Here is a 16,712-nt window from a genome sequence, read left to right as displayed (position 1 = left end):
GGATCTTATACTCATGGCACCCCATGTTGCAGTTGAAGCCCTCCTCCGAGGAACACTAGAATGCTGGATGTCTGATGTCTGTGTGGGCCAGTTGCAGGCCCTACTTCTGGACCACCCCAAGTCAGACGTGATAAACTCACAGCCGTCAATCCTGCTACCCTCTTGCCTGATGAAGACATGCAGGTGCTCATCCATGACCATCACGAGATGAAAGATGAAACCAGGTATCTAGAAGCTGCAGTAGTTACTTTAACTGAAACGATTTGGGCCCACGCCAGGTTCCTCAGCTCAGAGAGCAGAACTGATCAATCTAAGCCAGGCTCTGAGATGGGGAAAAGGAAAGTTCACCAACATACACACAGAGTCGCTATACACACAGTGTGACTGATAGAGAAAGAGGGTCTCTGACCAGTGGGAGAAAGGACATTTTAAAGAAAAAGAAAAAAATCTTGGCTCTCCTAGAGGCTATTTGGCTTCCCCTACAAATTCTGGGCTGCTGAGGTGGCTGCCTGAAAATGACCTTAAGATCAGTGGGGCCTACTGACATTCTGGAGATATACCCTGACTTGGTGCTGCTTGAGACATCATGGTAAAGAAGAAATGGACAGCTCAAACCTACAGGATGATGAAGGACACCAGAAGCAAAGATCATTATCCTAGTTAGGGTTTCTATTGCTGTGACAAAACACCATGACCAAAAAGCAAGGTGGTGAGGAAAGGGTTTATCTGGCTTACACTTCCAGATTATAGTCCATCATTGGAGGAAATCATAACAGGAACTCAAACAGGACAGGAACTTGGAGACAGGAGCTGATGCCAAGGCCATGGAGGAGAGCTACTTACTGCCTTGCTCCTCATGGCTTGCTCAGTCTGCTTTCTTATAGAACCCAGGACCACCAGCCCAGGAGTGGCACCACCAACAATGGGCTGGGCCCTCCCCCCATTGATCACTAACTGAGAAAATGCCTTACAGCTGGATCTCATGGGAGCATTTCCTCAACTGAGGCTCCTCCCTCTCTGATGACTAGCTTGTGTCAAATTGACACACAAAAAAAGCCAGCACAACCATCTCCCAGAAACATCTGGCAGGACTCTGGGAACTGACCTTCACCAGGCTACTCATCTGGGGTCCACAAAACTTACTGTGTTCCTCAGACCAAGGTATGTTATACCTAGACCGGACAACACAGCGTGGGATGTCACAGCCAGATGCCAGGTTTGTGTTCAAGTAAATCCAAAGCAGAGGGCTCTTACTCAGGAAGGGGTCCAAATGAGACACCAACACCCCCCAAAAATTCTTGGAAAACTGAATTCACCAAGATTTGGCCTTTTGGGGGATGATAAATGTGCTTGCTAGTGTTTATAGATATATATCTTTTCCAGGTGGGAAGAAGCATTTACCACAAGAATTGACACTGCTCAAATAGTAGCTTCAAAGCCCCTCCAGGAACTGGTCCCCTTTGCAGTGGGGTCTGACAATGGCCTGCTTTTATAGCCAAAGCCTCTCAATTAATAGCTACAGCTTTAGGGGTAGAGTGAATACTTCAGTGTGCACATAGACATCAGAGTTCTGGCCAGCTAAAATAATAAACAGGACATTAAAAGAAACTAACAAAACTCTCATGAGAGTCTACAACAGGATGGATCGGTGTCCTTCCTTGCTTGGCTTCAGCATGGTGAACACCATATAGGGAGGGATTTACCCCCTATGGGATTATGTTTGGAAGACCTCCCCCACTGCCTCCCAGGCTCAGAGACCAGCCGTTGGAAACCTCTCTAACTATTCCTTTCTCAGGTCACTACAGACGCTCCATTCCTCCATAATGGCTATTCATTGGCCTATCTGAAACCCAGGCCAACTCTGAATCCACCCCATTTCCCTTTGTTCAAGTCCATTGATACTATCTGGGTCAAGTGAGTAGCCAAAGGGGCTCTGGAAGCAACTTGGAAATCACCCTACAAGGTGATTCTCTAAACTCCTACAACTGAGAAGGTAGCTGGCATTACACCATGGATCCACCACACCCAGGGAAAAAAGTGGAAGGCACACACAGTGCTGCCAAATGGACTGTCTCCAGACTATGGACCCATTGAAATTAAGGTTTCACTGAGTCTGGGCCCTTGCACTCCCTGCCCCTCTACCCCCTCCTGAGACTTGTGTTTGGATGAATACAAGGTTATGGTCCAACCCTCACAGCCCTCAGGCTTGGACCTGGGAACTAAGAAAGAGATACAGGGAAGGTGATTGCTAGTGTGACTACAGACCAGAACCCCACATCCATTTTGATCTTGACATAATAACACCCATTTTCAATGTCTTGTAACAATTCTATGCATGCCCTCCAGCTTAACCCTCTAGTTGCCAGAAACATGTGAGCTTCCATTACAAAAACTGGATTTGTGAAACTGAGGCTTCCTGAAAAAAATCCTTCAAAAGATTCTGGCCTTTGGAAAACGGGAAAAACCTGGGTAATCAGACTTTGTGCCACAGGGAGGGACCCTGTGGATAGAGTTAATCATTCTCAGCCAGAAATAGACCATGATTGCCGGTTATGCTTAAGACACCTGGCCCCTGTACTACATAGGAATAGGAACTAACCAGACTGTCAGCCCATTGACTGACAGAATTCAGTGTGACTGGGGGCACCCCAAATTAAGTTAGAGGACTTCACCTAGGCATTTTCCCTTATCTTGATGCCTGTTATTCTGCCTTGGAATTAATTCATCTGGATAATGATGATATTCCCAAGCCCCCAAGACTACTTGATGGGCATGTACCAATGGTTTAACTAAATTTTCTTCTGTTGTTCCTTTCCAAACTAAGTAGACAGGTTGACCAGGACCTAGAGGTATTAAAAGTTTCCATTTCTAAATTAAAACAACAGATTCCCTAACTGAAATGGTCCTACAAAATTAGAGAGGACTTACTTCTCATGAGACAAGGGGGACTCTGTATGGCTTGGGGGAAAAACTGTTTCTATGATAATTGATCAAGAGTAATTTTTATAAAAGTCTTGCCATGGTTAAAACAAAACAACAACAAAAACTAAAGAAGAAAAAGAGACAAAGACATAAATCAGATAATTGATACCAATGTCTGTCCTCTTAGCCCCCCTGGCTAACTACTCTGCTATCAGCACTGGATGGACCTTTAATTATCATTCTGGTTGGATTAATGGCAGGCCCTGCATCTTAATCTAGATGGCCAGTTTTGTAGCGTTCAGTAAGTAAAATTAATGGTCCCTAGGACGAACTACCCTCTGACTCCATGGTGGAAGTACCATTCAGGCTGTGAAACTAGGCACGTAGACAGCAGCACATGACAAAACTTAAACAAAGACCTAATCCATCAAAGTTCTAGGAAAGTCTCTAAATGCACTAACCTTGATTTTTGGCTTCTGTAGTTCTGCTTCTGGCTAACCGTTCTTATTAACTGAAGAATATCAACCCAGAACATTGTTTTTGTGCTTAAAAGCTCACCCTGAGGCCAGGCAGTGGTGGTGCACACCTTTAATCCCAGCACTCAGCAGATCACATTGATCTCATGAGTTTGAGGCCAGCCTGTTCTACAGGGCGAGATCCAGGACAGGCACCAAAACTACACAGAGAAACCCTGTCTTAAAAAACCAAAAACCAAAAACCAAAACAAGACAAAAGCTCACCATGAGAAAGGCTCAGAGCTGGACCCTCAGCATCCACCCAGTGTAGTTGTCAGCTAGTGAACAGAGGCTTTCTTTCTATAGGCTTAAACTCTTGTCTGAGTCAACTCCTCTGGTGGATACTCTGCAACAGTAACTCGGATCTTCACTGTTCTCTCCCAGGAGACACTAGGGGAGGGTACTGTCAAAAGTTGTTGCTTTACCACTTATTATTAATTATTACTATTGTCTTTTCTGTTGGTTGATTCACAGCTGTGCATGATGTTTTGAACAAGGACACCATCTCATTCTCTCCCCTCCAATTCCTCTTCTATCCACAAACACAATTCCCTCCCTACTTCATGAATTTTCTTCTTTAAAAACAAAACAAAAAACCCAGGGTGTGGTGATATGGTGTTCCCCAATATATTGTTCATCCTAATAAGCTTATCTGGGGTCAGAGAACAGAACAGCCACTAGATATAGAGGCCATAAAATGGTGACAAAAACACCTTTAATCCTAGCATTTCTGAGGCAGACATCCATCTGGATCTCTGTGAGTTCAAAGCCACACTGGAAACAGCCAAGCATGGTGACACATGCCTTTAATCCCAGGAAGTGATGGCAGGAAGCAGAAAGGTATATAAGGCATGAGGACCAGGAACTAGAGCCTTTTTTAAGCTTTTAAGCTTTTAACAGCAGTTCAGCTGAGATCAATTCAGATGAGGACTCAGAGGCTTCCAGTCTGAGGAAACAAGATCACCTGAGGAATTGGTGAGGCAAGGTTAGCTGTGGCCTGTTCTGTTTCTCTGATCTTTCAGCGTTCACCCCAATATCTGGTTCTAGGTTTGTTTTTATTAATAAGACTGTCTAAGTTTCGTGTTACAGCAGGGATTCCTTTTAATGCTGCCAGTATATGCATGGAAGTAGGACCATCTGCTGGAGCACCGGTATACTCTCAGGAGCCTCACATTTGAAGAAAACTGGCTCTCCCTTTCCCAACAACCACCAACTGTCAGTAGCTCTCAGCTAGGGGCAGATATTTTTTTTTTCCAGAATGGGAGAAATGCCACTCCATTATTTTTATTAAGAGATTTTCTTTTCATTTTATACACAAACCACAGATTTCCCTGTCCTCCCGCCTCCGTCCCCCCAGCCTTTCCCCACAACCCACCCCATTCCCACCTCCTCAAGGCAAGGTCTCCCATGGGAAATTAGCAGAGCCTGGTACATTCAGTTGAGGCCAGTCCAGGGGGCAGGAATTCTTGACTTCCTTCCCTCTCCATGCTGGGATTTTTGTCTGATTTAATCTTATGCAAGTCTTATACATATAGTTCCATTGACTGACAGTTCATATGGTGCAATTGTCCTGTTGTGTTCAGAAAACACTGTTTCATTGTAGGAATCCACTGCCTCTAGATCTCTTCTATGACAATCCTTGAGCCTTGGGAGGAGATAACTTCAGTCTACATAGTTTTTATTGTCTGTTTCTTATGGGCCCTGAACCACTGGCTCCCACATCTGCACTGTTAGCAGGTCAGGTATTAGAACAGAGGTCATTGAGCATAGGTTCAAAACCACTGATTATCACAGTATAGTCCCTCCCAAAGGCTATAAAAAGCCAAGAATATGTCTGCTTCCATGAGTTACTGGATGAAGGCTCTATGATGACAGAGTATTCACCAATATGATTACTGGGGTAGGCCAGTTCAGACACCCTCTCCACTATTGCTAGTAGCCTAAGCTGGGGTCATCCTTGGGGATTCCTGGAAACTTCCCTAGTATCAGATTTCTCTCTATACCCGTGATGTCTCCCTCTATCATGGTGTCTCTTTCATTGCTCTCCCACTCTGTCCCTGTTCCAGCTCAACTATCCTGTTCCTTCATGTTCTCATCCACCATCCCCAACCCTCTATCGCCCCCTCTCACCCCCAGTTTACTCATCAGGATCACGTCTGTTTCCCCTTCCCAAGGTGTTTCCCTATATCCCTCTTAAGATCCTCCTTGTTTCCTAGCTTCTCTGGAGCTGTGGGTTGTAGTCTGATTATCCTTAGTATCCACTATGAGTGAGTACATACCATGTTTGTCCTTCTGAGTCTGGGTTACCTCACTCAGGATGATTTTTTCTAGATCCATCCATTTGCCTGCAAACCTCATGATGTCCTTGTTTTTCTCTGCTGAGTAGAACTCCATTGTGCATATGTACCACATTTTCTTTATCCATTCTTCAGTTGAGGGGCATCTAGGTTGTTTCCAGGTTCTGGCTATTATGAACAATGCTGCTATGAACACAACCAAGCACCTCCCAGGCTGAGCTCCAGGAGTTCAACTGAAGAGAGGGAAGAGAGATTATATAAGCGGGGTGGGGGGTGTGTGTGTCAAGATCATGATGGGGAAATCTACAGAAAAAACTGAACCAAGCTCACAGGAACTCACGAACTTCAGACCGACAGCTATGGAACCTGCATGGTACCAGACTAGACCCTCTGCATATGGGAAACAGTTGTGTAGCTGGGTCTGTTTGAGGGGCCCCTGGCAGTGAGATCAGGATCTATCCCTGGTGCATGAGCTGGGTCTCTGGATCCCATTACCTGTGGTTGGACACCTTGCTCACCCTTGATGCAATGGGGCAGGGCTTGGTCCTGCCTCAACTGAATGTACCAGGCTTTGCTGTTCCCCCATAGGAGGACTTACTCTTAATTTTATTATTATTATTATTTTTTAATACGGATATTTGTGTTTTAATTTTACTTATCAGCCATGGGTTCCCCTGTCCTCCCCCCTCCCGCCCCCACCCCCACCTTCCCCCCATCCCCTCTCCCCCATTCCCATCTCCTCCAGGGCAAAGACTCCCCTGGGGATTCAGGAAGGACTTACTCTTTTGGTGGAAGGGATAGGGGATGAGCCGGAGCACGTAGGGCAGGGAGGTGGGAGCAGGGAAGGAGTGGGAGGAGGGATGAGAGGGGGGATCTGTGGTTGGTATGTAGAATGAATAATTTTTTTAAATAAAAAAACGCCAAGAATGTGAGGTACAACTCCTTCAGTTTGGCCCTGGAAGCTCAGATAGTAAAATCTAACTGGATAAGATGAAGCTGTTTAATGTCAGGCTCCTAAGTTGGCAGAGGAATGAATGTATTTGTAAAGAAGGAATCATGGACCCCAGGCTAAAGCTATGGAAGAGGAGGGGAACTGAACTTTGCCAACAATTGGCCCCTAAGCCATCAAATTTCTTCCACGACATCATCAGGCCTTGCTATGGCAGGTGTGCTGAGGTACTAACATGAGCAGAGACAGCCACCCAGCAAACTAGACAAGGGGAGGGGGCGAGGCAAGCCAGGATTTGTTGTCCAATCAGAGAGGCCTGTGAACGGTTTGCATCAGGACCGTCTGTCCAATCATAAAGGGATAGGTGGGGTCCAGGGGTGGGACGTGTTGCAGAGTTCATAAGCCGGTGGCTGCGTTCGGGAATACCAGACTGGTCCTGTAGCTGTAGAGTTGTCTTAATACGTGCCTTGGAGCCAGCAGGTAAGACCCTGTGGCCCCGTGGGGCCAGTGCGGTGGCAACTGCTGGGGCGCGTGCACTAGCGCTTTCGTGCTTTCAGGTGGACGGGGTTCTGTCTGCGCATCTTAGTTCGCAGAGGCTTTGTTTCTGGGGAATGCAGGGCGCAGTCCTGGGGGTCTCACGGTGGGAGGTCCAGGGGTAAGAGTAGCTCTAAAGAGGTAGTGAAGGCTGGAAGGAGAGTTGGGGCAACTGGGAAACGGCCTTCTAAGGTGGCTCTTGCCCTTCTGGCCCTTAGGCTGGCTTTGGGCAGTGGCAAGTTATTTGTAAATGGCTCAGTCTAGACAAATGCCTCTGCCCCGCCCTGTAGTTACAAACGTGTGAATCCCAGTTTCTCCAGCTTTTACCTTGTCACTGTTCACCCAGTAAAGAAGGGCCTTAAGATACCATCGATTGAACCGGGTGGTTCGAGACATGTGGAAGCTTCAGAGCTAGGGCTGGGGTGGGGTAGAGAGCTCTCTAGACTGCCCGGTCACTACATTGTGTCCTACTCCCGCTAAGATAGGTCGAGGCACTCACTGAAGAGCTCTGCCTTCTTATCTTTGGAAATGGGATTCAGCTGTATTTGGCGTTCCACATTCTACTAACATTTTTGAGTCTTGATCAGAAATAACTGTTTTTTTTTTCTTTTACACATTCACTAAGGCTATAAGAAGGTATTATGAGACTTGTAATTGACAGTGACTAGGTTAAATCCTCCTCACTCCTACTGTAGTGCTCTAATATACTGACTTTGGACATGCAATGGAAATCCGTACAGTGTTGTGTGCCACTCTTTTAGTGTGTGATGTTCACCACCATTCCCAAATACCCTACAAGGAGTTGACTAGAAGATGCTCATAGTCCCATTTTACCTTTGCTGGATTTTAAAAGTCAGGCTTTAATTTCCCCCTGGATTTCTAGATTAACTTGCTTCCTAGAGCATCTTCATCTGCTGTCATTTAATGCCACCAGAAATGGACCAATGCTTAGCAATCAGAGTACTCTAAGAAAAACATGGCTTTCTAAGATCTGTTGCTCTCTGGTTGAAAATCACCATGCAAAAATATTCACTGATAGTAAAAATTTTTTAACTGCTACTCTTAATCTGATCATAGTTCTAGTAGGTAACTTATTATTTTCTTGGTCTTTCTTTCAGTCAAGATGAGTGACAAGCCAGACTTGTCAGAAGTGGAAAGATTTGACAGATCAAAACTAAAGAAAACTAATACTGAAGAAAAAAATACTCTTCCATCAAAGGAAAGTAAGTAGCGGGGGTTTCTACTTGAGAGGAACATTGGTGAAAGTTGGCATAGTCAGTTAACAAACCTATGTCCTATTAAACTTTTCACAAAGTAAGTAATAATTAGTGCCCTATTATACTTAACAGCTTAAAATAACCAATAGCTGATTTTGTTACTGGGGATATGTAAGTGTTCTTGCATAATAGGAACCAGTAATAATAATAATAATAATAATAATAATAATAATAATAATAATAGGAACCAGTAAGTATAAAGAAAGAAAAACTACGTTGAAAGTTACAAAAGTCACATTAAAATCAATCTTGGAATATTTGATGTATCACTAGGAAAAACCTATGTGTACTTTTAATCATGTGGTGTTTTTCTGCATCTACAAATTTGAGCCTGTGATGGTGTCCTGCTCATGAACTCTGCAGATGCTGCCCCTCTGATCTAGTCTACCTAATAATAAATAAAATGGAATAAGTTCAGATCTTAAATACACTTGTTGTTCCCAGACTGGGGACCATTGTTACTCGCTAGAGTTACATCTTACTGGAGGACCTCAAAAAATAATTCACCAATGCCGTGCTATGTTTTTTGTTACACCAACATTATTTGAGAATTCCCAAACTAGACAAAACTATTTTAAGTTTCCTTATTGTATTGTGGTACATGTATTGGAAGGAAACACTTCATTTACCTTTTAGTCTCAAAATAATGGCAGCCTCAAATGGAATGTAAAATTCATAGTTTAAGTAGATAGCAATTTTAGTATAATTTAATCTTAATATGATGTGTACTCTCATATCACTTTGTATTTGCTGGTTGTACCTTGGTATTCTGAATTTAGAGCATGTATGATAATCATTTAAAGATTTAGTACAGATTCTAATGGTGCTGGGTTTCCAACCCCAGGTCTTAGTTTATGCTAGGCAAGCAGTATACAACTGAGCTCCACCACACAGTCTGGTAGCAAAGAACTCTAGGAAGAAACTAAATATATTAGAAAAAATCTCTCCTAACGATATTTTTATGTTTCTTTTTTCCTAGCTATCCAGCAGGAGAAAGAGTATATTAAAAGATCATAAAATGAAGACCTCCCTTCCAGAGCGACTTCCAACATTGGCTGGCAGTCTTGGCTTTAGCCTTGTAGCAGTTGTAGAGAAGTTAGGCAGTTACTGATGGATTCTCACCTTTACCACCTTGGCTGAAAGGTCACCATTTGCCAACAATCATTAAATTTGTCTTTAAACTGCCCACTGTGTGTGTAAATTCCATTGTCAATAGTCTCACTACCGTTGTTCGCCTTGTTGCATGTGGTTTTTCACTTGCTGCAAGACAAGAAAATTTTAACCTTCAGTGGGTGCCTCAAATGCTTCATCATCTTTGTGAAGTTGTATGCTGTTGCAGCTCCTCTAGTTTATTTTCCTTTCTAATGTAACACTAAATTAAGTAGAATCCCAAACTTCCTATGGTACATTCTTGGTATTCTAAGGCAAAATTACACAAGGGTACTTTTTTTTTTTTCAATTAAAAATGATGGGAAGAAAACCTCTTGAGCAGATTACACATATGTTTTATTGTTATTATTATTTTAATTTTATAATTTAATTTAATTTTACATATCAGCCACGGATTCCCTGTCCTTCCTCCTCCTGCCACCTCCTCCTTCCAATGTACCCCCATTCCCATCTCCTCCAAGGCAAGGTCTCCCCTGGGGATTCAGCTCAGCCTGGTAGATTCAGTTGAGGCAGGTCCAGTCCTCTCCTCCCTTCACCTAGGCTGAGCAAAGTGTCCCTGTGTAAGCCCTAGGTTCCAAACAGCCAGCTCATGCACTAAGGACAGGTCCCAGACCCACTGCCTGGGGGCCTCCCAAACAGTTCAAGCTAATTGACTGTCTCACTTATCCAGAGGGCCTGACCCAGTTGGGGGCTCCTCAGCTATTAGTTCATGTGTTTCCACTAGTTTGGCTATTTGTCCCTGTGCTTTTTCCAATCATGGTCTCAACAATTCTCAATCATACAGTCCCTCCTCTTTCTCACTGATTGGACTCTTGGAGTTCCACCTGGGGCCTGGCATGGATCTCTGCATCTGCTTCCATCAGTCATTGGATGAGAGTTTTACCACAACAGTTAGGGAGATTACACATATGTTAAATGTAAGATGGAAACGAGAACTAATGCCCTTATTTAGGAATGAAAGGATGGAAACACAGGACTTAAAACTATCTGTGTAGGATGTAAAAAAATAACCTGCTTTCTTGAAAGTGTTTTTCAACTTAATGGAAACAACCAAACCTGGAGTTGGATGGGAGGTGGCAGGAGACACTTGCTAAAAGACACCATATTAAAGACAATAGGGTCTTCTATTGAATGTATACTGAGATATGTAATATCTCCTAATGACTTGTGTTACTTATTCTCTGTTCTGGTTCTTGCATTGAATAGGGTTTACTCTCTTATGAAATGCAAAACACTTGCATTTTGATCCTCTTAGTGAACATAAGTGCTATTGATTTATTTAAATCATTAAATGCATTTCATTCCCCCAGTTCATAAGAATATATTTTAGCTCCCAATGTGATTATACCTGGTGGTAGGATCTTTTAAGAGTAATTGAAGTTAAATAATGCTCTAAGAATGAAGCCTTTTAAAAAGAGGGAATGGGAAGAGGAGGCAGGACACACAGAGACAGACAGACAGACACAGATCTTGTAAGGATGCTCAGTAAAGGTACCTGTACAACTGAAAATGAACATGTTCAGCAGCTGATCCTGCTGGACCTTGGCCTGGACTTACAACATCTAGACCTGTGAGCCTTTACATTTCAGTTGTCTAGACCACCTGGTCTACAGTTATTTTGTTAGAGCAGCTTGAACGGACTACTATAATTAGGAAAACACATAAATGACCATGCCTCAATCCTTAATACCTTTACCGCTTCAAATTCATAAAACCAGCCACCTAAATATCACCAAGTAGAAATGTCCACCGCCCAGGATAACAATGCAGACTGTGATCTTAATTTACATATCTTCTTTTTCAAAGGATACCTATTTGTAGTCTAATATATTAATCTGCGTTATCCTTTCTAGGGGCTTATATCCTTAAATAACAGTTGTGGTCACAAGAAGTGGAAGTGATTTTGTGAGTTATGAAATTCCACAAGCAAAAGCCCAGGAGGGTCAACTAGGACCAAGTACAAATGTAAAATGCAATCACAGTAGCCACAGTATACTGTAATGGGAGGATTTGGACCTTAGGAATAACCATATTGGTCACCCAAACTCCTAGCCTGCAACAGTATTCCAGAGTCACTTGGTCCTTTGTAGTGACAAGCTTGTGCAGTACCCAAACCTGGCTCACTATAGCATTTATACAATAGTTCTGGGACTATTTATTGGAAATTCACATAGTATAATTAATTTGAAATGAGATGGTAAGTGTGCCCCCCATATTCAAAGTCGTCTTAGATCCTTTAACCCAAGTTACATGGATGGGGAGGCATCTTGATTTCAGATATGTACATGCTTACTCATTAAATTTCTAGATCCTGATTCAGTCATACAACACATTTTTAAAAATATTTCAGTAGGTTATTTGAAAATTTTATATGATGTTATACACCCATGATAGACTCATATTCACTCTGTTACGCTTTTGAATATTTCTTAATAGTATTTTTACTATGAAATATATTCCAACTTATCACCTCATATTTCCAACATTAGCCATATCATGCAAGAAACTGAACAGCAGCTCTCACATAATCACTGCACTTCACACTGAGGAAGGTTAAAGGAATCATGAACATTGCCAATTAAGCTGGAGTTAGATGATAGCTTCTAGCTGTATTTTATAACCAGCCTTTTATTTTAAGATATAAGTACTAGGTAGCAAGAAGCCTGCCATGGCCATAGTTTAAAAATAATAGAAGTCTATGAGTTTATTTGGGGCTGAGTGGCTGCGGGACAGGCGCGTGAGAGAGAGACTGTTCTGACCGCAGACCAGGTGGGACACAGGAAAACTTCTAGCTACAAATTTAAGGAGTAATTCTACCCTGGGTAGAACAAATGTCAAACCAAGTGGGAACAGATGAGAAAGGAAAAGAAAGGCAGCTACTTACTAAGTTAATACTAATGCAGTAATGAAATGGGGAAACCAATGGCTTATCCAGCATAGATTTGCCATGATTTATTGAATACACAATGTTGGGCTACTCCTGTAGCTGTAGGCACTTGCCCTACTAACAAAAGGGAGACTTGCCTCCTGCCAGTAAACAGATTTCGTGTTAGGGCTGTATAGCTATTATTCACAAAACTGTCAGCAATAAGGCCTATAGCCTGAAGCAGTTAGGAGAAAATGAATGTGTAGATTCATATAATTTGAAAATTAGGGATCAGTGTTTTTATACCTTTATTTTGTCAGTGCACATGGGTGACTCTTTAAAATAGAAAAGAGTAAAACTTAGAAAATATTCTAGAAATTAATCAAAAGAACACCACCCCACACACATACCAAAATAATGTTAATCTCACTGTACTTTGGGAAGTGTCAAATATCTTTTTCCCCCCCATGGCTTAGTTGTTTTCCAACAGTATATTTCACTGCTTGATCATTTTAATAAACCTTTCCAGCATGGTAAACATCCCTCCCATCAGGGTTGATTGATAGGCAATCTGAGACAATGCTTAGATGACCAAAAGACCTCTACTTTTATCTGCAATTATTTTATGCGGAATTTATTCCCGAGCCATAAGTTTTTGTTTCTTCAGTTTCTTCTGGGATATCTTCTTCTTCTGCGCAACCTCCTCTTCTGGCTTTGGAACAATTTGTTCCTTTTCAGTGAGGATCATCTCGACGTGGCAGGGGGAGCTCATGTATGGGTTAATCCGGCCATGAGCTCTGTAAGTCCGTTGGCGCATCTTAGGTACTTTGTTTACCTGGATGTGTTCAATGACTAGAGAATCCACATCTAAACCCTTAAGTTCAGCATTGCTCTCTGCATTTTTAAGCACGTGCAGCAGAAATTCAGCACTCTTTTTAGGCCACCGGCCCTGTGTCCAGCCCCACTCTTTGGCCTGGGCGCACCTATGGACTCCACCATTATACCGCTAGAAAGGCACACCTTGCTTCTTCAAAGTGACATCTTTCAGATATTTGGCGGCTTTTCGGATATGCATAACCTTGATGGCCTGGGCAGTTTCAAGGGTGTTCTGAAAGTGAACCCGAAGATTTGAACCTCTCAATTTGCATGATTTTATAGGGTTTTCTGGGTCAAGCAAGTAGCGAACCATCTTCACAGGTCACCTTAGGCCACTTACAGGAAGGGCCAAATATCTTATTTAAGAGCCTTAGGCATAATCTCTAGTGTCTTTGCAAAAGGAATATAGGAACCTCATGTTAACACACCAAAGTGCTAAGGCAAGTGAGTTTACTAACACTCTGGAATTAGAGGAATAAATATTCACAACTTGGTGTCATAGTGTAGAAATATGTTTGAATTTAGCTTTGTAAAATACCTGACATAAACAACTTAAAGGAGGGAAGATTTATTTTAGAGCACAAGATCAGAGTCCATCATGGCCAGGAGAGTATGGCAGAGCTGCTGGTACTCTTTGCTTTTTTCCTTTTATTCTGCCCCAGTTTTCAGCACATGAGATAGTGCACCCACATTCGTGTTGTTTCCCCTCATTTAATCATACCTTGAAACATTTTCACAGCTCCACTAAAAAGTATGCTTCTTTATATCCTAGATGATTTTAAATCTAGCCAAGTTGGCAATTAATATTACCTTTCATATACAAGTACTTCATTTATCTTTCCATTAAACAAATATGTGAGAGCTGCTGTTCAGTTTCTTGCATGATATGGCTAATGTTGGAAATATGAGGTGATAAGTTGGAATATGTTTCATAGTAAAAAGAATACTATCAAGAAATATTCAAAAAAGTAATGGGGTGAAAATGATCAAAGTTCTTAATCTGTATATATTAAAACTGTCAGAAAAAACCCCACTATTTTGCCATTTGTGGTGGTTCATGCCTATACTCTCAGCACTTGGAAGGTGGATACAAGAAGAGCAGAAGTTCAAGGCTAGCTAGAGCTACATCATGAACAATGAACTCCCAATGAACAACACCACAACCATTCTGCACTATTTCATAGAATTAATATACAATGTTTTAAAAAAGATATACTCAGTCTCAACATATGGTATTTGGACACATTTGGTAAGCTGTCTAATGAAAATATCCAGGAATTAAAAAAATAATTTTAAAAGACCTTTTTGTTCATTTTTAAATTTAAAAATATTTTATTAATTCTTTGAGAATTTCCTACAATGCATTTTGATCATATTCACCCCTATTCATCTCTTTAACTCCTCCAAAATATGCTCCACCTCTTCTTCCCCCAAAATCTGTGCCTTCTTTTTTATTAAGAACCTATTGAATCCAATTTGTGTTGCATAGTCTCCTGGGAGTAAAGGTCATCCATGGTTGACCTACCAGCACCCACACTCTTAAGGAAAACAGCCCCAACCACCTCAGAAAGCCATCAACTGTCCATATCTCTTCAGTTAGGGGTAGGGGCCTATGAACTCCTTCCTCTCATGCTAGAATATTAACTTCTTTGATCTTGTGCAGGAAATCACAGCTACTATGAGTCATGAGCACATTTCATGTCACGTTGAGAAAACCTATTCTTTGTTTGGTCTTCCCTAACTTCTGAGTCTTCCAATCTTTCCACTTACTCTTCTAAGATGATTCCTGAGCCTTAGATGAGGGGGTGTTTGGCAAAAATACATTTATGGCTCCAATCTGAAATGTCTCCTTCAGGTTTATGTTCTGAATCTTCAATGCCCTGCTGACTTTGAGAAAGTGGGACCTGGAAAGCAGAATTAGTTCAGTAGGGCTGTTTAGATAGGCTTCTAATGCCAGCTTGCTTGCTATGATTCCTGGATAGCTATGAAATAAAGAGCCACCAATGCACACTATTGCCAGAATTAACTCCTTCCTTGTAATGGTGGACTCTGAAACTGTGTGCCAAAATAAATCTTTCCTCATTAAGTTATTTTTGTCAGGTATTGTCACAGTGATGAGACAAGTAGCTAATACAGGCCATTTATTCAAGCTCAATCTGCATAACCACCCAACTAAGCCAACACTCATTCTTTCTTTACTCTAGAGTGGCAATGAATGATAAATGAGGAAAGTTATTATGTGGAATGATGAATCATGCCAATCACACATACCCCCTTTTTGAGACAGGGTCCTTGTGTGGCCAACAATAGCCAGGTATTCATTTCATAGCCCAAGTTGGCCTCAGACTCATGATTGTCTTGCTTTAGCCTTCTGAGTATAGTGTAGGGATTACAGGCATGTGCCACATGCCTGGGTTACTTTCATATTCTTTACAATTATTTAAAATGTATTATTACTCATCATATATGGTTAAAGCATAATGCTGTGGAATAATCCTCTTGTACACTGTAAAGATTTGTCACTCAAATTTGTTTAATAAAAAGCTGACAGGCTGGTAGCTGGGCAGGAAGTTAGGAAAGCCAAGCTGAGAATGCTGGGAAGAAGGAGAAGGGTGGAGTCAGGAGTCGCCAGGCAGATGCAGAGGAAGCAAGATGAGAATGTTGTACTGAGAAAAGGTACCAAGCCACATGGCTAAACATAGATAAGAATTGTGGGTTAATTTAAGTGTAAAAGCTAGTTAGTAATAAGCCTGAGCTACTGCCACATTTATAATTAATTTATGCCTCTGTGTGATAATTTAGGAAGTGACTGCCAGGTATTTGGGAGTTGCTGGTGAAACAGAAACTTCCACCTACAGGATATTCTTGTAATTTGAAAATATTTTCCATTAATTTGATTGACTTTCTTGAAGAATGTTTCATGGAGAATTAGATTGACATTAATTCCCCCTAATAGCTCTTATTCACCCATGCATTAAGTATACATGTAGCATCTAAATGTTGTAAGGAAATAGTTTTAAACTTGGAAGATGTTTAAGAATTTTTAATACTTACATAACCATCCTCATTTTTCTCTGTGTTTCTACCTTCTGAAGATTTTGACCAGATCTAGAAGTGAGACAAAAAGAAAGGGGACTGTAGTGTAGAGTTAAACATTGTTGAATCTGTTAGAATCCCTGAGTGTTAATGATGAGCTATTTAAATTGGTACTGTAAGTGCTCCCACTGATATTCATTTTTCTGAACTTAAGCAAAAGTGTTGGGGAATAGGGTAACTTGACTTCAGAACTGGCAGCTGTTGGACTCT

At 41.8% G+C, this 16,712-nt stretch overlaps 1 protein-coding gene and 1 pseudogene across 1 annotated transcript; one reads left to right on the top strand and one right to left on the bottom strand.

Annotated features, from left to right (window-relative positions):
* The first annotated feature begins 7,053 nt into the window (after positions 1 to 7,053).
* Tmsb15b (thymosin beta 15B) lies at positions 7,054 to 9,680 on the top strand. The gene is made up of 3 exons (XM_036175164.1): positions 7,054 to 7,163; positions 8,336 to 8,440; positions 9,474 to 9,680. The coding sequence occupies exons 2-3, from the start codon at positions 8,341 to 8,343 to the stop codon at positions 9,509 to 9,511; spliced, it is 138 nt and encodes a 45-aa protein (XP_036031057.1). The 5' UTR covers positions 7,054 to 7,163; positions 8,336 to 8,340; the 3' UTR covers positions 9,512 to 9,680.
* Positions 9,681 to 13,133: 3,453 nt separating this feature from the next.
* LOC118574305 lies at positions 13,134 to 13,719 on the bottom strand (annotated as a pseudogene).
* Between the last annotated feature and the right edge of the window lie 2,993 nt (positions 13,720 to 16,712).

This window comes from Onychomys torridus, chromosome X, assembly GCF_903995425.1.
Source record: "Onychomys torridus chromosome X, mOncTor1.1, whole genome shotgun sequence".
Classification (NCBI taxonomy): Eukaryota; Metazoa; Chordata; class Mammalia; order Rodentia; family Cricetidae; genus Onychomys; species Onychomys torridus.
This window is presented reverse-complemented; position numbering and strand designations above follow the sequence as displayed.

Coding starts and splice junctions, on each gene's coding strand:
- Tmsb15b (XM_036175164.1), top strand. CDS start 8,341: ATGAGTGACAAGCCAGACTTGTCAGAAGTGGAAAGATTTGACAGATCA. Junction 8,441..9,473: donor TACTCTTCCATCAAAGGAAA/GTAAGTAGCGGG, acceptor CTTTTTTCCTAG/CTATCCAGCAGGAGAAAGAG.